Source organism: Pelmatolapia mariae, linkage group LG23 (genome assembly GCF_036321145.2).
Source record: "Pelmatolapia mariae isolate MD_Pm_ZW linkage group LG23, Pm_UMD_F_2, whole genome shotgun sequence".
NCBI lineage: Eukaryota > Metazoa > Chordata > Actinopteri > Cichliformes > Cichlidae > Pelmatolapia > Pelmatolapia mariae.
Window position 1 is genome coordinate 48,570,923 of NC_086246.1, and position 19,868 is coordinate 48,590,790.

Consider the following 19,868-nt stretch of genomic DNA (forward strand, 5'->3'; position numbering starts at 1 on the left):
TTTAATCCAGGGGGTCAATGTGGACATTGTTGAGGACTATAAATACCTCGGAGTTAAAAACACCACTGCACTTTACAGGAAGGGCCAGACTCGTCTCTATTTTCTGAGGCGGCTGAGGTCTTTCAACAGTCGGACAATGCTTAGGACTCTATATGAGTCTGTTGTGGCCAGTGCTGTCCTCTATGCTGTTGCATGCATTTTTGTAGCATTTGTGTCACGTATTAATTACATCGTGGGACGAGTCGTGGAGATCCATGGCGAGTCGATCCAAGTAGGTACTAATGGAAAAGGGGCTATAGTTACATACTTTTGCGCATGCTCTACAGTGAAAATAGCAAATAACAAAATTTTACATTTTAGATTTAAATGTCAATCATATAATTTTTTTCTCTGTAATAATCTGGATAGTTATAATTGAGCTCTTTGTATATTTTAGAGCTACTTCTTATATTTTGGAAACTTTTTAATATATTGTATTCTTTAATTCAGTTTAGTCTGTTACTTAGGCTTACTTATGTAGAACTGTTATTGTTATTGTGTTATTGTTACTTTTATTGTATTGGAGGAACTGTACTACATATTTTTTAGGGATTAATAAAGTATTCTGATTTTGATTCTGATTCAAATGGCATTGACCTTATTTCTTCCTCTCAAAATCTAAGCAGGTAAAACCCAAATAATCAACATGGTCACAAACTATTATAAGTAAGGGAAATACAGGGAGTATTGTAGTTTAAATGAAACAACACTTTGAGAAATGAGAATTGATACTCACTACACTTTCACTTCAATGTTCAGGCACTTCTTGAAAGTAGTAAAATTAAGTCAATTCTCTGGCTTCTCAAAGAACAGAAAATCCAAATTTTGCATTCACAGCCATAAATAGAGAGACAAACCAGAATCTTTGAGGGGGGTGGGTTGTTTTTTGTTTTACCTCAACTATAGTAATATCACCAAAATGTGTTTCTAATTATTAGTGCTCCTGTGGAAGCTGTAAAGGTTTAGAAATAGAGACTAAATGCCAGAAACAGAAATCAACGTTAGATGTCACAATGTCTGTTCTGCGTCACACCACATTATTAACAAACGATTGCTTTCCACTTTTTGAAAATTTATTTCAGAAATCACTCATGAATCAGAATGAAATGTATATTGAAAAATTACAAGCTTTTTGAAGGACATTCATATTGATTTATGCTATTAGATTCAAGAGTCATTTCATTGTCAATCAGCACAAACTCAAGGGCGCAATGCAGAATGAAATTACGATGCACAAGCTCAGATTAAAACATATAGAAAAAACCTCAGCACAAGGTTTATAAAGAAGTAATAAATACATAAATATAAAATATAAAAACAATGGTACATATTTAAAAACACAAATAAAAAATGAATCAAACATTGCTCGAGAGATGTTGCAGTGCTGATTGCAAAAATTTTTTTTTTTTTTTTTTGGGGGGGGGGGCAGATTTGCAGAGTATAATAATCTACCAAACCTTTTCTAATCACAAAGCTGCTCCGCTGACAAGTCTATAAGGAAAGGACAAGTAAAGTGGGACACTCGTGGGACTAGGGACACTAGGTCACATGACCACACTGTTTGCTAGGCAAACAAACTATCCAGTGCTTATCTAGAGCCCGCCTACAAGCCCCGCAGTGATTGGTGGGGAGATCGAATGTCACTTTCTCAATGGGTTGACTTCCTGTCAATCAGGACACTTCTAACAAGTTTGTATGGACGCATTAAACGCTCTGAGTTGGTTGTTATGGGTTGAGTTGAACCACTAAAAGTATGTTAAAGTTGTTGTTCTTTTGTTATTTTTTATTAAGCAGCTATGTAGAAACATGTCAGATTATTTAAGTTAGCTTTTCCCGCTGATGTCAGGGTCATTTTCAAAATACCCGTTAAATGTGTCGAAGCGAAAGTAACGTCACCGTGACAAAAACACAAAGGAACGTGATTAAGAGTTTCATATACCAGCTGTGTGTCCTAAGGTATGGTTATAAGGGGTTTGGAGAAGCGATAGTGAAGAGTTAGTTACAACTGTTACCAGCGTTTTGAACGTTGTTACCAACAGACTCCCATTACCTGGTCAGGTAGCATACAAATGTAACATTAAACCAAAACGTACGTTGACGACACCACAAATGCTCGTCGTGCTATCATAATGGGTGTTATCTTACATTCCCAAGTTTTAGACACATACAATACTAATTACAAACCAATTACGAAATGCCTGCTGTAACTAATACCCCTGACAGGATTATCACGTTATGTATTAACTTCCTTTGGTTGTGGTTTTCATGTATTTATATACAGCTCAACAATTTTAATAAATACTATAAGCCGATATGCGTCGTTTTCCAGCATACCACCCCAACGAGGTTTACTCTGTGTGTGAGCAACAATCTTGAATTTGCCTTTACAGTTGATCCTTCAAATGTTTGTGCCTTACTGTTTCAATGATCTGAGGCCTGCACTATAAAATAGGATTTTTTTATTCAGATAACTTCACTACTGCTGGATGGTTCCTCTGACCTCTGTCCTCAGATCGTAAGAGGCTCTGAAGTTTTTTAATAGCTTCTAAAGTTTTTGTGTTTGATTTTTTTTTAACCTGATGGCTTCAAACAGTTTGAAAAAAACAATTTAATTTTCCTGTATGATCCTAAAACAGAGCAGCCGTTTGAACTTGCTGACCAAATTTGCACATAGCCTGAACATATTCTTGAATTTTTTAAAATATATTTATTTTTTACTCTCAGACTGTTAAACACCACCTTTGCTGTAGGTTAAAGAATAAGAACTAAAACTGTACTTTGAACATTAATTTAATAAAATTCTCAGTTAAAATCCATCAGATTCTCGTGTCTGTAATGACAGAGACCTGATTTTGATAAGACTGTTAACTTACACAGTCAACAATCTTTCCTGACTTCAGCTAGGTTAAATGTTATTAATATAGCACCTCTTTTCTTCTATTCTTTCAGTCTGTGCTGTGTATTAATGTATTTTCTCATAGTACAGTTTCATCTTACTTTTAATAATCAGCAGCTCTGTTGCCAGTACACGTATCAACAGTTGTAACTGATTAGATGAGCTAACTTAGTGAATTAATAACCAGCTTTGTGTGACTGCTTATCCTGATTGCTAATGTTAGGAGAAGTGAATCCAGATAACAGAAAGATACCGTCCGCGCATTAAACTTGCTTTGTAGTAGAGACCTATGAGGATGTATTTATGTTTAGCCTTTTGTTGAAGTCTGATATCCACAGTATATACCGTGCTCTGTCACAAACTATTGTACCTGTTAGATTGAATTTCTGGCCTAAACTGCATTTGGTGCAAAGATTTTGAGAAGTGTTCTCATCATCACACACGTTTGTGTGGATCATATGTGGCCATAAGAGAATAAAGAGGGAGCTGTGATCCTCCTTTTGTTCCTAACTGGTTCTGATTTTCTGATTCAGCAGACTTTATACGACCCTGTGACCCCTGGTTGCCAGGGAGCGAGAGGTGGGGCCATGGCTGCGGGGACTAGGGTCGAGGAGAACCAGCTCCAGAGGATTATCCGAGATTTGCATGGTTCGTCAGCTTTGTGTGTGTGTGTGTGTGTGTGTGCAATTACACTGGCAGACGTCAGTTGTTAACTGACATGGCCTGACTGCAAATAAGAGAAAGAGTTAGCAAGCTGTGATTTCAGGATGTCTGCCTTAGAGTCAAGACTGAGTACAGTTTAGCAGAGGGAGACTGACTGACTTGCCCTTGCCAACAAACCATTTGGAAGCACAGGCATCTGACCTCATGTTTGTGTCGTAAGGGCGTGGTGGCAGCCTCTGTCAGCATGCAGCGAGACAGAGAATGTGTGCTCAGAGTGCATCCATCACGGGTGTCTTTCCAGTTTTTACGATGGATAAGAGGCAAGTTTTTATGTAAAAATCAGCTTTACTGGAAGAGAGTGACAGTAGAAGTGGTTAGAGTTATCGGTACCAGGACTATTTGAGTTTGTGTGTTACCAAAATGTACACTTTGTATTCACTCAGTTTCCTGTCTTAATAAATTAGCTGAATGAAGACATGCTGCTTCTTTCTGTTTTTAAGTTTGCTTTATATAAAATGTATGAACATTTCCCATTAGATACTTGTGGTTTATGTAATTCTGCATTTTCCAACATAATCTACCTGCTTTGTCAGTGATCGGTTTGGAATTATTTTTGTGTCTATTTCAGAGTCTGTTGCAGAGCTTGCAAAGGAATACAGAGAAACTGGGGAGCCAATCACAGATGACAGCACCAATCTCCATAAATTTGCCAACAAACTGGAGTACCTGCTGCAGGTGAGGTTACACAGCTAGCTAAGGAACAACACGTAGTTTCTTAGATGAAACATAATAAGAAAATTTAAAAAATGGACAGGAAGCTCATTAACTGGAGAAACACAGCATTTCACATGACACATTACTCAATGATCTTATTTGTCCTTAACTAGTGTCTGTAAATACTTACCTTCCCATTTGACTTCTCCAGGCACTAAATTGAATCAAGAGTCAAAAACGCTAAAAAATTCTGCTGCCTTGATATAAAATTTTAAAAAAGTCTTCTTCAACAGGAAGTTTAGGTCCAAAGGGTTTTTTGACAGTGACAACTTTTTGTAATTTTCCCTCTCTGTATTTCTTGAAGTGCAACCTTTCACCTTTAATTTATGGGATTTAACAGAAAATTTGCATTAACTGTTTATCATCATAGACCCCATTTTCAGAAGCTTAAAATTAACTGGACAGACTAACATAATTTTAAATATAAGGATTGTTTGTACTCTGATCAAATGCTTTCCCTGCCTAAAGTCTAGAACCCATGGACATCACTAAAAGCTGTGTTTCCTCCCTTCAGATGCTCTTCTAAGCTTTTATTGCAGCTATCCTACATTTGTTGACGTTTGTGGATTTCTCTGCCTTCAGTTTTGTCTTCAGTTGGATATTGCATGCTCTATTTCAGGGGTTGGGAACTCCAGGCCTCAAAGGCCGGTGTCCTGCAGGTTTTAGATCTCACCCTGGGTCAACACACCTGAATCAAATGATTAGTTCATTACCAGGCCTCTGGAGAACTTCATGACGTGCTGAGGAGGTAATTTAGCCATTTAAATTAGCTGTGTTGGATCAAGAACACATCTAAAACCTGCAGGACACCGGCCCTTGGGTTCCCCCACCCCTGCTCTATTGGGTTGAGATCAGGTGACTTGACTTGACCTTTTAAGAGTATTTCTCGACCTTGAGGAAACCCTTGGGTTGCTTTTGCAGTGTCCTTTTGGTTATTATCCATTTGTACTGTGAAGCTCTGATCAGTTTTGGAGCATTTGGCTGAATCTGCGCATAGAGCACGGCCTTGTACACTTTCTTTCATTCTGCTACTTCTGTCAGCCATCACATCAACAAACATCAGTGTCCTGGTTCCACTGGCAGCCATACAAACCCATGCCATAACTCTGCCTCCTCCATGTTTGACATGTGATGTTGTATGCTCTGGATGGTGAGCTATTCATTTCTTTCTCCATTCTCCATCTTGCCATTATTCTGGTATAAGTTAAATGTTTCATCTGACCAAAGACTTTTTTCCTGTTCCCTAGAACTGGACAGACCGTTTCAGATGTTTTCTGTCAAAGTCCAATCTAGGTTCTGTTCTTGAGTGCAGCTAGTGGTTTGCTCCTTGTTGTGAACGGTCTGTATTAACATTTATAAAGGCATCTCCTGATTGCAGACTTTGACAGGGATACACCTACCTGTTCGAGATTGCTCTTGACTTGGTTAGATGTTATGAAGGTGTTTATCTTATTTGTAATTCATTCATCATCCGCTTTAGTTGTCTTCTGTGGCCATTCAGGCCTTTTGGTGTTAGTGAGCTGGCAAATGCATTCGCATGTATTGGCAACTGTTTCGACCTCAAAGTTGGACAATTTGAATCAACTCCAGAACTTTTATGTCTAATACAGGCTTCATCTGGCTGTAAAACTATTTATCAGTCAGGCGTTCAATTACTTTTGAGCCTTGGAAACTATACACACAATACTTAAAAGTGGCTTTAATTTCTTAATAGTTAATAAAATGCTTTTCAATTAAAGCTGAAAGTCTGCACTTTAATCACATCTTGATTGTTTGATTTAAAATTCCAGGGTTTTATAGTCAAACCGCAAAAGATGTCTTACAGCCTGTGGACCTAACTTTATACTTCTTTCACCATTTTTGCTGCTGTGGAAATCTCATATAGACTTCAATTCAGGATAGTTTGGGTGTCATGTCTCTTTCTTACAGTTTCTGATACCTTTCTTTCAGTTTGACCAGAAGGAGAAGACCACATTTCTTGGCACAAAGAAAGACTACTGGGATTACTTCAGTGAATGCCTGGCTAAGATCAAAGGAGCCAATGACGGTATCCGCTTTGTCAAATCCATCACTGAGGTGAGATTTGTTAATAATGACACCACTAAAGCCACTTTCCACAAATGCACTGAAGCTCTGAACTTTCCTAGACATCACCAGATTGAGGTGTCCAGCACTGTCGGGTCAGACCTTAAACCCCTATAACCCTTACAGTGCACCCGAGTGAGAATAGAGCAGGTAATAGTCAAGTGAATTCATGAAAATGAGTGGGCATCATGTGTCCTCATGCGGCACATTAATCTCAACCATCTGAAGTTGACTATTTACGATTTTGTGCCAGGTGTGAGAAACAGTAATGAGATGTGTGGAAACAGAGTAACATAGTTCTGCTTGCATGGTGACAATATCAGACAGGCCCTTTAAACATTCATGTTAGTTACATACTTTAATTTTTGCCTTGCTACTTAGAATCTGAAGAATCTAAGAACTGTGTTTATCCCGAGGGAAATTCTTTTGTCATAAACATGTTCACTGCAGCAAGAGAGGAAAAAAATGATTATACAAGAATAGAATAAAATAAAATAAAATAACTACGAGTACAAGTGGCATAATGTCAGTGCAATGAATGAAAATAGAGTACCAGCATATAATGGGAGAATGGGAAAAACATTCAGTAACAAACATTCAATAACATACAGATGAATAACGATAATAATAATAATGCACAATCTGAGTAAAAAGATAAAAATTACATTAATATTAATCCTAAAAAAGAGTGAGAAAGAGTTGTACAGTCTTATTGCCACAGGTAAGAAGGATTTCCTGTGGGGGTCAGTTCTGCATTTAACAGCGATCAGTCTTTTGCTGTGTGTACTCTGTATATATATAAATATATAAAACTCAGGACACATTTTAGTAGTTTAAGTATTGTTCATCCCCGTGCCTTTAATTAACAACATATTGTGAATTTTCTTGTTTTCTTGTTTGCTGTTTCTTGTTGTCAATTTTATATTATTTATGCCTGTATTTCAGTTAGACAGATTTTGTATGGTTATTTAGATCATTACTTCACAAACTGAGACTAGAGTTGTTCATTTTGTTTTCGGAAAGGCTAAACAGAAAGATATTTTTCTTTGTAGTCTTTGACTCCCTGCAATGTCAGTACGTATGTTTTTTTTAATGACCATGTGTAATAATCTCTGATTTGCTTTGATAGCTAAAAACATCTCTGGGGAAAGGAAGAGCATTTATTCGCTACTCCCTCGTACATCAGCGACTGGCTGACACGCTGCAGCAGTGCCTAATGAACCAGAGAGTCACCAGGTAAGCCTGTCACAGCCCGATTATTTCTATGCTGACATTAAAAAACAAGAGAACACACACATTTGATTTAAATCGACAAGATTGTTAAAATTGAATAGAGCCCATGAAACACTGGCAGAAGTGAGCCAGCTGTTTATGGCTGACAATCATGGAAACTGAATCAGATGTTGATTTTTCTGTTTGACGTCATTGTTTTCTGTTCTCTCAATGAACATCCTAGAAGTAGCTTTCCTAGGAAATAATAGTAGAGTATGTATAACAGTCCAGTTATTATGAAGTAAGACATTTTCAGTTCAGTCACTTACTTGAGTGAAATGAGTGTGTTTAGTGCGGTAGACTTATTTTAATGAATGGAAAAATGCAAAATTCTCAATCTTAATTTTAAAGAGAAATATGGTTGCTTTTTGATGCTACAGACTATTTACTACAGCCTAAGAAGCTTAACGTGTGTGTGTGTGTGTGTGTGTGTGTGTGTGTGTGTGTGTGTGTGTGTGTGTGTGTGTGTGTGTGTGTGTTTTTTCTAGGTGACATTTCCTTTCTTTAGTGTTTACTTTCAAAAGTATATTATTAAAGTTCAATTTTTAAACTTAATTCGTTTTTAGTGGTTTTGCTGTGTGCTGTCACGATGTCTTTCTCACCTCTGTCTCCACAGTGACTGGTACTATGCAAGAAGTCCCTTCTTGAAGCCCCACCTTAGTGTGGACATCATCAGTCACCTGTATGAGCTCAATGAAGTCCAGTTTGACGTAGCATCAAGAGGTTATGACCTTGATGCCTCCTGGCCGACTTTTGCAAGGTAACAAAATAACTAATGTAAAATTAAAAGAACATTAAAAGGTGATATATCTCTGCCTTTGAACCCACTTAGTCAGGTTGTCTGGCATTAATCAGTATTTATCAATATCTGAATTGTTTTATAATTAACAGGAGGACACTGGGAAGTGCAAACTCACCTGGCCATATGTGGAAACCACCCAGTCGCAGTTCCAGTATTAACAGTCTGGCCAGCTCTTACTCCCAGGTAACTGATGTCTGTCTCTAATAACATCATTTAATTTTTTATTAACTTTCAAATGATTGCAAGATTTTCATTATTCCTTTTCTTCTTCCTTTGTTTCCCTTGAAACCATAAAGCAAGCATCTGAGTTCCTTTCCAGCCCTGACTATGGTCAGGGTCTGCTGAATGACCTGAATGAGTCGCTGCCTGCCTGCAGAGAAGATGTCAGTGACATTGAAGAACTTCGACTTGAGCTTGACCGTTCAGAATTAAAGCACCGAGAACTCCAAGATAAGATGCAGCAGCTTGGCGAGGAGAGTGAAGAGCTGAGAGGAGTTGTTGTAGATCTGCAGAGACAGCTGGATGCATCGCTTACACTTAATGAGCAACAAAAAGGCTTGCAAGAAAACTTTTATGCTCTGCAGCAGAGAGAGACGGCTTTATCCAGAGAGGTAGAAGCACTCAGAACTGGGGAACAAGCCAAGGAGGCTGAGCAGCTGCTGCTTCAGGAAAAGCTGGCTGTTGCTGACGGGAAGAACATAGAGCTCATGGCCAAGTTGGACGGGTTTCTGAATGAGAAGGACCAGCAGACGGCCAAGTCCTTTGATTCTGCACAAAAGATACATGAGTTGCTGGACAGGTTGAAAGAAGCAGAGAAAGGGAAGTTAGAAGCAGTAGCTGAGGTTGAGAAGAAGAGGAGGCAAACAGAAAGGCTAGAGGAAGAGCTTAGAGTCAAAGAGACATCTGCAAAGGATGCTGAAACAAAACTCGGAGCATTACTTTCGTCTGTGTCTGAGGAGAAAGTCAAGTTGGAGGAAAAAGTGGAGGAGCAGTGCTTTACAGTTGACAACTTGCAGGGGGCCTTGGTAGTGAAAGAGAAGGAGGCTAGCAACCTACAGAGGCAACTGCAAGACCTCCAACGATCTCTAGAGGAGAAAGAGAAAGAGGTAGTAGAGGTGAAGAAGAGCGCACAAGAAGATAAAGATGAGATGCAGAAAAATATTGGTGACTTGAAAGAGTCTTTAGAAGCAGAAGTTGCTTCCCTTATAGAACAGCTTAAAGGAAAAGAGGTGGAGCTAGCCTCCAGCCTTGAGACACTGCAACAGCTGCAAAGCAAGAACCAGGGTCTGATCACAGAGAGAGACAAACTGAATACTAGGATTGCTGAGCTGGAGGGGAATGTCAAAGAACAAGCTACAAAGATAGAAAGCTGCAACACAGAGTACTCCGAGCTAGAAAAGGAGATGGCAGAAAACAGGTCGGTGCTTGAGGCTGAATTAGCAGCTTTAAGAGCTTCTGAGAAACAACTTAGAAGCCAGCTGGATGACACCAAGATGACAGTAGATGAAAAAGAAAAGCGACTGCGTGAAGAGAACTGTAAGCTGGATGAAAGTCTGCAGCGAGCCACCATGGCTGCAAAGCTCTCAGAGACCACATTGAAGCGTCTGGAGCAGGAGAATCAGAGTCTGAGGGAGGAGCAGAACACTGGGAAAGCAGCTCTTAACCTCATCCAGGCAGACTTGAAGAATGCTCATGGACAAATTGGAGAATTGGAACAAAACTTAGGAGCTTCACGCAATAATGAAGCCAGTCTTCAGGAACAGCTCCAAGTCAAAGAGGCCCAGCTCGAGAGTAAAGAGACTGATCTTGTTAAGTTGCAGTCCAGGCTAAAAGATTTGGAGACCAAGGAGAAGGAACTTGAGATTGCCAAAGCTGATGCTGAAGCCACCTGTGCTAAACAGAGTGAAATGCTTAAAAGTGTGACCTCTGAGAAACAGGTGATGGAGATGGCGCAGTTGGAGAGGAGTGCTGTCGAAGCCAAGGAAAATCAGGAAATAATCAGAAAACTAGCTGTGGTTGAAGGCCAGTTGGAAGTCAGGATGAAAGAAGTGTCCAGACTCCAGGCAGAAGTCCTGGACCTTAGGGTGCAGGTGCAGAGATCTGAGGAGGAAAACTTAAAATTAAAAGCACAGCTGGAGGTGACAGAAGCCCAAAGAAATGAGCTCAGGACCCTGACTGAGCAACTTAAATCCCAGACAGAGGCGCTGAATCAGAAGCATGTTGCAGAGCTCGTGGAGTGCAAAAAGAAGGAAGAGGCGCTCATTGAAAAGCATGATCACGAAGTCGCTGCTCATGCCGAGCTAGCCATAGCTGCAGCTGCCATGCGAGAAGAGTTGTCTACCCTGAAGGCAGACAATAGTAAGCTAGCTTTAGAGAACAACGAGATCCGTGAGGGTTTGCACAGGGCAAACACTGAGATGGCAGAGCTGGGGATGACCATCTGTAAACTCAGTGCAGAAAAAGAGGAGGTCAGAGGGCACTGGGAAGGTGATTCTGGGAAGATTATAGAGCTGGAGGAAGGGGTTGAGCGACTAGAGAAGTGTATGGAAGAACTACAACTGGAGAATAACAGTTTAAGAAAGGAGCTTACACAGAAAGAGGCACTTCCGCAGACTATCGTGGAGCTCCAAGAAGAACTGGAAAAGACTAAAAACCAAGTGCAAACCATTAAGGACTCAAACAGAGAGGAGATGGAGGCCATCAAGTTCCAGATGAGCTCAGAGAGCATGAACTATCAAGTGCAGATAAAGGTGAGATGAATAAACTTGTTAATCATGACTTGTCTTAAACCAGCAGTAATTAATTTTAATAACTGAACTCGGGGATAGACATGTCAGTCGGTTCATTGCTTTCACCAGAATATCTCAGAAAAAATGCTCAGAAAACCGTTCTGAACCTGTTGTCATTGTTAATTCAGATGAAACAACTTCAGAATATTTGGTGTACATGTTTCCTTCAGGCGTCCTCTGGCTTTTTCATCTAGAGCCATGACTAGATAAAATTTCAGTTGGTCTCAGAGCTTTTGATTTATGATCAAAAACATTCAGCTCCAGCTGTACTTTGCGTTTAGCACTAATGAGCACATTAAGCTTTTTTTTTAGGTAACACCCTAGAATAAAATGACGATCAGTAACAGCATGTTGACATTGTTATTCTAATCTGTTAGCTCATTATTGTTTAGTTCAAAGACACAAGCGCTGCTGTGAAACCCTTCTCTTACGCTCACATTTCAGAGTTTGAACGAACAGTTGGACAAGGTGACGGCCAAGCTGCAGGAGGAGCAGAGGAACAAGTCCAGCTTGCAGGCTAAAGTTCCTGAACTAGAGGTTTGTATTTTTCAAATGGCAGTCTAATCCAGCCATTTATGGCAACAACACAAGTAGATACAAAGTCATGTTGGAAAAATACTAGTTAGATCACCAAGAAGTCTAATATTTAATATATAGCCTGGAGCAGACATCAACATATCTGCATATATCTGCATCAACATATTTGCATAATGATTGGAGCAAAGGAAGCTAAACATTACATAAAATATGACAAATTCTATAATTTGTTTTGTTCCTCAGCAGATTTTTTTAAAGTCTCTTTTACTTTTATTCTTTTCACAGGTAATGACATGTTCATTGTAAGACCAATTTTTCTTTAGTTGTAAAAGTGGAGTAGATACACAAGCTCTGTGATCCTCATCAGATAAATGGCTTACCTAAGTGTGCTTGAGGTCATATGTTTGTGCATGAGGTTAGGTGTTTTAATGCAGTTGTGGCCTTATATTATCAAATATTGGTTTAACACAGGTTTCTGTTGTTGCTCCCATTTGTTTTTCTATACCCTCCTATAGAGCAAGAGGGCTTTGAAAAACAATAAATTATAAATAGGGTTGTTTTTATATGGAAAATCCTTCTATAAATAACGCAAAAATTGCTAATGGATACACTGCATGCATTTGTTTTACGAAGGCTGAGAATGAGGAATACTTGCACCTAACTAGAGAGAAAGATGCTCACATCACCAAGACAGAAGCAACCATTCGTGAGAATGAAAGCGAGATTCAGCAACTCAAAGACGCAGCAACCAGGTACATTCATAATCAGTAATACTTGTGAATTCCAACTTTTAATGGAAAAAGGGATCTCAACTAATTTTCTTGTGTCTAAAGGGCTGAAGAAGCACTCCTGGCTGCACAAAAGACCTGCGAGGAGTTAAAGGAGAAATTGAAGACGACGGAAGCTGACAAACAAAGCAGTCATCTGAAGATGACTGCAGAGATCGATGACCTCAACAGAACCAAGACAAACCTTGAAGAGCGGCTCATCGAACTCTTAAAGTATGACCATTGTCTCTTGTAGTTCTTTGCAAGACTGTCAGTTGCAACAAGGAGAGAAAATTTTAGTGAGGAAAGGTGTCATTAGGTCTGAGGAGCAGGGAGAGGGGAAAAGGCTTCTCTAAATGCTGAGCTAAATTACTAAGGTTGGATTTGACAGAAAGACTTTGATGGAGACAAGAGCAGAAAATGTTGGTGAGAGACTCTACTGACATAAACAACAGCTTTTTGTGTACCATTATTCACTGTATTCAGAAACCTCAAACACTTTCATACTCTGCATAGAATGAAACACAAAAACAGTGATTCATTCAACTTTCATGAGATGTGCCCACGTTATTTCTTCCATTTGTGCTCTTTTATGATGCACGTCTTCATTATTTGTCTTAGTTGCATCATTTCAGAAATGGGGAGATATTCCATGTTTCAGTTTGTATGCATTCTTTTGCATAAAAGCAGTGAAGTCCAACTAAATGACAAATTTTGTTCAGCGAGTAATTGTTCACGATACTTCAATTGCTTTGAATATTGAGTTGCAATTGAGCCAAATCCATCCCACACAAAACAAAATTTAAAGGCTAGACTGAAGACAAGACTGAAATCTGACATTTCATTGTCATTTTTGTGCTTTACATCAGGGACAAAGATGCTCTGTGGCAGAAGTCTGATGCTCTGGAATTTGAGCAGAAACTGCGAGCAGAGGAGCGTTGGTGGCTGGTGGATCAGGAGGCCACCAACTGTCTCGATTGCAAAGGCCAGTTCACCTGGTGGCTGCGCAGACATCATTGCAGGTTTGGTTCTGCACCAAGGCCTACTCTCCTTTTCATGTTTGTGCATACCCTGATTTGATTTTCACACTGCATGTCACGTAGAATCAAATCCACTTTCACACTCGAGTGACAATCAAAATGTGGATTATGGGTAAAAATATTTATATGCATGTATGTTTAATTATTTATTTGTAATGTTGTAGGCTCTGTGGCCGCATCTTCTGCTACTACTGCAGCAACAACTATGTTGTGACCAAGCAAAGTGGGAAAAAGGAGCGTTGCTGCAGGCACTGCTACACCCAACATAGTGCAGTGGTGGAGAGGTTCACGGCAGCAGAGTTAAGCCCCTCGGATGTGCAGCCTCCTCCACCTGGAGCTGGACCTCAACCACCTCCCGAACCAGCTCCATACATACCAACTCCCAGGGTCACAGGTGAGAAGAAGAAACATGTGTTACTCACTAATTTCACAAATGTACACATGGACCGATGGTTTATTGGTGTACGTATCTGACCCTCACTTTTCTTTTTTGTGTAAACAGTAAACATGTAAGCAGAAGTGAAAGTTTAGTTGAGGAAGGAGGACAGAAACCTTTACTGTGAATTCCTGTGCAATAGACAAATGGGGAAGATGATGACATTTTCATTCAGAGAAAAACGCAGTTTGGCTCAAATTCAGAAAAACAAACAAACTGCGTCATTAGTCTCAATTCAGTCCTGTTACATTTTTCCTTTTTAATACTTGCATGATTTTTTATTTATTCCAAACTGCACATTGTTCTTTGTTGCATTTCAGTCATTTAATCTGCTATATTTACCTGTTCGTTCTCAGTGTCAGATCCTAGTAACACATCTGAAGCTTTTGACATCATCACAGAAGAGGAGGTAAATGGTGTGTACGACAGTGATACCACCTCTCAGACCACTGCAGGGTCCCTGGAGGGAGAACAAGACCGCAGGCATCCAGGAGCGCTGGATTTGTGAGTGCAGCGTCTATGGGCAGACAAAGCGGAGCGGACGCCGATGAGTCATTGCTCTGCGTGTTGTTTTCAGAGTCAGCGTGTCACTCTGTCATTAACTGATCAGGGTCCTCAGGTGAAGCTCAGCTGGAGAGATCAGTCAGAAAAAACACAAGATACCACAGTGCTGAGCACCAGTAATTAAGCAGCTTTTAACTTATATTATTAACAGTAACATCATCGTTATCTGTTTAAAACACATAACTGTTGTGAGTGTCTCGCTTTGCTCTTAGAAAAGACTATAAACGTGGCACCAGCCGGCTTGTTAATGTCGAGTTGATACAAAACTCTTCACACACTTCAAAGCAAGCATTTCAGTGTTGAATAAGCATCGGATGGCGTTTTTGTCAACGTCCAGTCCTGGTTTAAAAAACCCCACTGACATCATTTTGAGAGGCCTCATGAGAAAGAGGCATTCAGTAATTATTTTCTAATAATCTTAGTTGATTAGAATAAAACAAAATAAAACATTGTCCACAGCAAGAATAAAAAGAACAAACATTTACCTCAGTGGCGATGAACAAGCCCAGTTCTTATCCTACTGAGCTAATCGAGTTGTTGCTCAACTAGTTTATGTTCCCTGGATTTATTATGGTGACATCACAGATAGAAAAGTTAAATCCAACATGCAACAAATGAAACAGCATTTAGATGGCTGCAAACATAAATAACTTAAAACTGTTTTTGTTTTTTTTTAAAGAGGAGACTCTGATAATGCTTGTTTTTGTGCACAGAGATGTGTCCATCTGTTCACAATCCTGCACTAACCAAATTAGCTGTCAGTTTCTAAAAAAAACAAAGAAAGACAGTTGCATTTAATTCCTTCATTGCAATAATCTGAATAAATGTATCACTTTGTTAAAAACACTCTGTTCTACATGGAAACAGCAACAACATGCTTCCGTCTGTGGTTCGGTGTTTGCAGGCCTACCACGACCGGTTTTGACCAGGGATATTATGTTGGGGTTTCGATCATGTTTGCTGGGTTGTGTTTACAGATAAGAGAAAAGAAATAAAGGAAGCGGTACCACCAGATTACTTTCATTTTTTGGAGAACACGTGTGTGTGTACTGCTCTTAATAGTTCTTAAAATAAAGAAACTTTTATAGCAAAAAAAGTGCTTTATTAGTGTAAAACAGGTTACTTAACCAGCATCATCATAACATTTATGCAGCAAAGATGTGAGCTTGCTGAAAATCATTGTAATTGGCAGTGTTAACATTAAGCATTTGTGTTTGGGTGAAATGAGGTAAAACATGCAGAAATGATCCATTAAAATGCAAAAGTACTGAACCGTGGGTACAAATCTGAGTCCACTTCAAATGCATATGGTGTGTGAGCATGTCCCAGCAATATTTCAAATACAGATTAAAATTAGCTACTCTCTGTGTAGATGCTGTGGAGTTTTATGTTGATGCGAGTTATTTTGTTTAATAGGTCTTTGCCACTGAAGTGTTGCACAACAGTTTTCATAACTATTGTTCTCTGCGTCTCGTTTCGGATTTTGTAGAAGCACAGGAGAAGTGACCCCTGATGACGAGCAAGTTCCCACTGTTCAGGATTCAGAGATCAACCTTCTCAAATCAGGAGAAGTCACGTAAGTTTTCATATGGTCTAAATATATATCATGCCTAAACTTAGCACAAAACGTAAGGAAATTTGATTATTTCTTTGCTGTAACAATCCTTCTTGGCAGTAAATCTTATATGACAGGAAAGCCTGAAGTGAGAAGTTTGCTATTAAAAGGTATCCTTTAAATATCTATGGGTTCTGGTTCTGGTCTCATCCCTAATCATAAACCTTCATTATCATTACAGGGTGGCTGTCCCTCTCAGCATTGACGATATCTCTAAGTTTGGTGAGAGTTCCCGGGAGCTCTTCATTAAGTCCAGTAGCTACAGTGTTATTACTGTTGCTGTGATTGATTCTGGGCCAACTATAAGCTGGATGTTTTCCTCCGAGCCCAAGAGCATCTCCTTCAGCGTGGTTTACCGGGAGTCCACTGACACTCCGGTGCAACAGTCAAAGGTACAGTTAAATTACTGTGAGCTCAGGAAATCTCTGTCTACCTTTTTTTTTTATATAGCTTCTTGTGGGCCCTCAGAGTACACGGTGTAGAGGCCTAAACACTGTGAGCATGTGTTGATGTGCACATCTTGTAAGTCTGCCACTGGAAACGTCCAAAAAAGCAACTGTTGCAGATGACATCATTTTAAATGGAAGGAAATCACAAACCTGAATGAAAGGCTTTCCGGTTGTTGTAAAACTCAAATACCCCACACTCACAGGTGATGATTTAAAAGCAGAAGTTATCACCAGACCCAGTGTGTGCTTTCATGGTCACCCCCTACAGAGAGCGCGGTCTTTTTGCTTTATTTTTCAAACATTATTGACTGAAGAAAACCACTGCAGGAAGCCATTGTTGCTCAGCAGGTTGAGGTGCACATTCTTTACTTAAAATGTCAGAGGTTTTAAATGAGTTGTGACCTTTCATCTGGCGTTCTATCAACTCCCTCCCTTGTCGGTGTATCCTGATGTTTGTTTGTTTGTTTGTTTTTTTAATTTGATTTGGTTCAAATTTGATGACCGTCGTATTCATTATTTATATTTGTTATGAAAACCTGCGGCAAATCTTTCACCTGTGCACTGAGATTATTTTTAAAGGCCTGTTTCTGTTCTGTTCTCAGGTCCTGATTCCTCTCACTCGCTGCGTTTCCCATAAAGAAACCATTCAAGGACAGTTGAAAGTTCGGCATCCTGGTCTCTACACCCTTATCTTTGACAACTCTTTCTCTCGGTAGGTCACGATAGTTTAGAACAGTTTGTTCCTCTTTTTTTTGCAGAAGCGTGTAAATTACAGAAATGCCATTATGTGTGCCAGCATTTGTGTTTGGCTTTTATGTAAATTTTTGAATTTCTTTTCAACCAAAACTATTTTTTAACAGCTTTATCTCCAAGAAGGTTTTCTACCATCTGACCATGGAGAAGTCCATAATCTACGATGGCAGCGACTGCCCATGAAACTCTCACTCTCACTCTGCCCCCAGAGACGTCATCCTGATGCCACTGTCAAACCTAAAGGAGAACTGACATTATGGCTAATCACTGACCACTTCCTCTTTTGTTTCCAAAACCAAGTATATTATTCCAAAAAATGCTCTTTACCACTTTAACAGTGCGGTGTTGGTGTTTTGAGGTATGTTTATTGGTAAACTGTGGCCTATGCAAAATATTGTCAAGAAAGGTTTTAGAAGGAAAAATATCTATGCAACTTTTAGGGTATTTAAAAAAAATACATGCAACAAGTAATATTCATGCCTTTACTTCCAAGTATATTTAGTTCATTAAGCTGTTTTTGGGGGGGGGGGGGTTTGCCAAGTTTGGTAGTCTAAGGTGTAGTTTTAGTTTTGCTTCTGTTTTAGCAAAAATGTTGTTATGTTAAGGAATGAAGGTCACCACAAGTAACACTAATATGACATTTGATAAGACTGTTCAGAAGCAACACATACTTTACTATAAAAGTTGTCTATGAAGACACAGAATGATTTACTTTTTTTTTTTAAATACAATTTGTGGTTATTTTTAAATGTTTCGTGCAATCTTTATGGTGCAAACCACTGGTTTGCTTTTTCACTTTTTTGAACACTGTAGCAAGAAAGAAGTGAAGCAGAAATGTGTTTAGGGGGCCTGGAAAAAGCAGTTACTGCTCCACAACATGCCATAAGCACTTTGTGCAAATCTCAGGAGTTAGAAATGCAATTGTCCTTTAGGGGATGCGTGCCCCATTTTATGTTTTTGGAAAATGTATTTTTAAAAAATAGAAGACTGCCATTTTGCTCTCTGTGTATCCAGGTTATGGAATAAGATGAAGTATATCTTCCTAATTAGTTTGTTTTATAAATTACTTGCAAATTTTATTTGAATTGTGTTGCTTTTATGAGTGAACTGCAGCATGGGGATGGGTAAGTCTTATGAGGTACAAAAGAAAAAAAGATTGAACTAAATTTATGCTGTTTCTTCTTTGTATCAGTATCCAGACTGAGTCTTTGCATGACTCTAACTTTAAATATATTGCTGACTAGTAACAGGCTACTGTACTTTCAAAGTGCCTTGTAATTCTAACTGCCAGGGATGTTTGATGTTCAAATTACACATTTTTAGTTTTGTTGTCAACTTAGAACACATCATCTGGTATGAATTGATATCACTCTGTTAACTGACACTTAACTAACTTTCTGTGTGAAATGGCATCTAAGTCATGTTCTGCACATTATACTATATTTTTTATTTTATCGGTGTAAATGTCTTTTTGCTTTTTTTCCCCTTATGAATCTCTGGAATCCTTTCATCTTAGCTCTGGATGATACATTTTTTCTTGTGATGAAGTAGGATGTTCATTTCTGGGTTTTTTTTGTTTTTTTGTTTGTTTGTTTCTGAGCAAGGCAATAAGAAATAGCAACGTTGGTCACTTTTGAACACAGCCCTACGGTCTGGGTCAAGCAAGTATGCTGCTTTTTGTAGAGGCCTGTTTCCACTATAGTCAGGTCTCTTTTTATCAGCTTTGATGGGTGTAATTGATGCAAAAACTATGCAAAGAAGGTGTTTTCTTTCCAAAGCTGCACTTTGTGAAAAATATATTTAATTTGTTACAAAGTAAATGAAAATCTGTTTTTATTATCTTTTTCAACAGGGACAGATTTTTCTACTAGCTGGTTTTGAATGATTACTCTGGGGGAATAAATTGTGTGGTAACCAATGCTACAGAGACTTGAGTGTAACTAAGAGACCTGTCAAACAGCCTACAAACATGAATAAAATGAGAGAAATGATGTCTCTGACTGCACTAATCTGTGTCTGATTTAGCATTTCAAGGGAACAAGATGAGCCCTTTACCGTGTTTCTTAACATTACATCCATGTACATTTGCTTTCTGTTGGATGACCTCTCTCTAAAGATAAGAAAGTTTTTTTCTGTGTTTGATGAGTAACTGAGTTCAAAAGCTGCTAGTTAGTTCCTCTGTTGTTAATCCTATATCCTCTATTCTGATATGGCTTTGCAAAAAAAAAAAAAAAACCACAGAGAGTGTTTTTCTCTGTTAAAGATGAAATACATAGCTCAAAAAAATTAAAGGAACTCTGAGTCATCACAGTTTTAATTCAATTTAATTTTATTTATATAGCGCCAAATCACAACAGCAGTCGCCTCAAGGCGCTTTATATTGTACA

General features: G+C 38.9%; 1 protein-coding gene across 3 annotated transcripts; it reads left to right on the forward strand.

Moving 5' to 3' along the window:
- The first annotated feature begins 1,699 nt into the window (after window positions 1–1,699).
- fyco1a (FYVE and coiled-coil domain autophagy adaptor 1a) lies at window positions 1,700–19,474 on the forward strand. 3 transcript variants are annotated; one of them, XM_063466667.1, is made up of 18 exons: window positions 1,700–1,790; window positions 3,472–3,583; window positions 4,227–4,333; window positions 6,323–6,448; window positions 7,587–7,693; window positions 8,346–8,489; window positions 8,621–8,714; window positions 8,828–11,281; window positions 11,765–11,857; window positions 12,491–12,609; window positions 12,691–12,858; window positions 13,494–13,646; window positions 13,829–14,058; window positions 14,457–14,604; window positions 16,154–16,240; window positions 16,461–16,671; window positions 17,331–17,440; window positions 17,589–19,474. In XM_063466667.1, exons 2-18 carry the CDS (start codon window positions 3,523–3,525, stop codon window positions 17,662–17,664), a joined length of 4,488 nt encoding a protein of 1,495 aa, XP_063322737.1. In that variant the 5' UTR covers window positions 1,700–1,790; window positions 3,472–3,522; the 3' UTR covers window positions 17,665–19,474. The 3 variants fall into 3 exon arrangements, with proteins under 3 accessions (XP_063322737.1, XP_063322736.1, XP_063322735.1); XM_063466666.1 differs by having other exon boundaries at window positions 1,722–1,790; window positions 3,469–3,583; XM_063466665.1 differs by lacking the exon at window positions 1,700–1,790 and adding an exon at window positions 1,891–1,995 and having other exon boundaries at window positions 3,469–3,583.
- Window positions 19,475–19,868: the final 394 nt, after the last annotated feature.

Coding starts and splice junctions, on each gene's coding strand:
- fyco1a (XM_063466667.1), top strand. CDS start 3,523: ATGGCTGCGGGGACTAGGGTCGAGGAGAACCAGCTCCAGAGGATTATC. Junction 11,282..11,764: donor ACTATCAAGTGCAGATAAAG/GTGAGATGAATA, acceptor CTCACATTTCAG/AGTTTGAACGAACAGTTGGA. Junction 14,059..14,456: donor ACCAACTCCCAGGGTCACAG/GTGAGAAGAAGA, acceptor GTTCGTTCTCAG/TGTCAGATCCTAGTAACACA.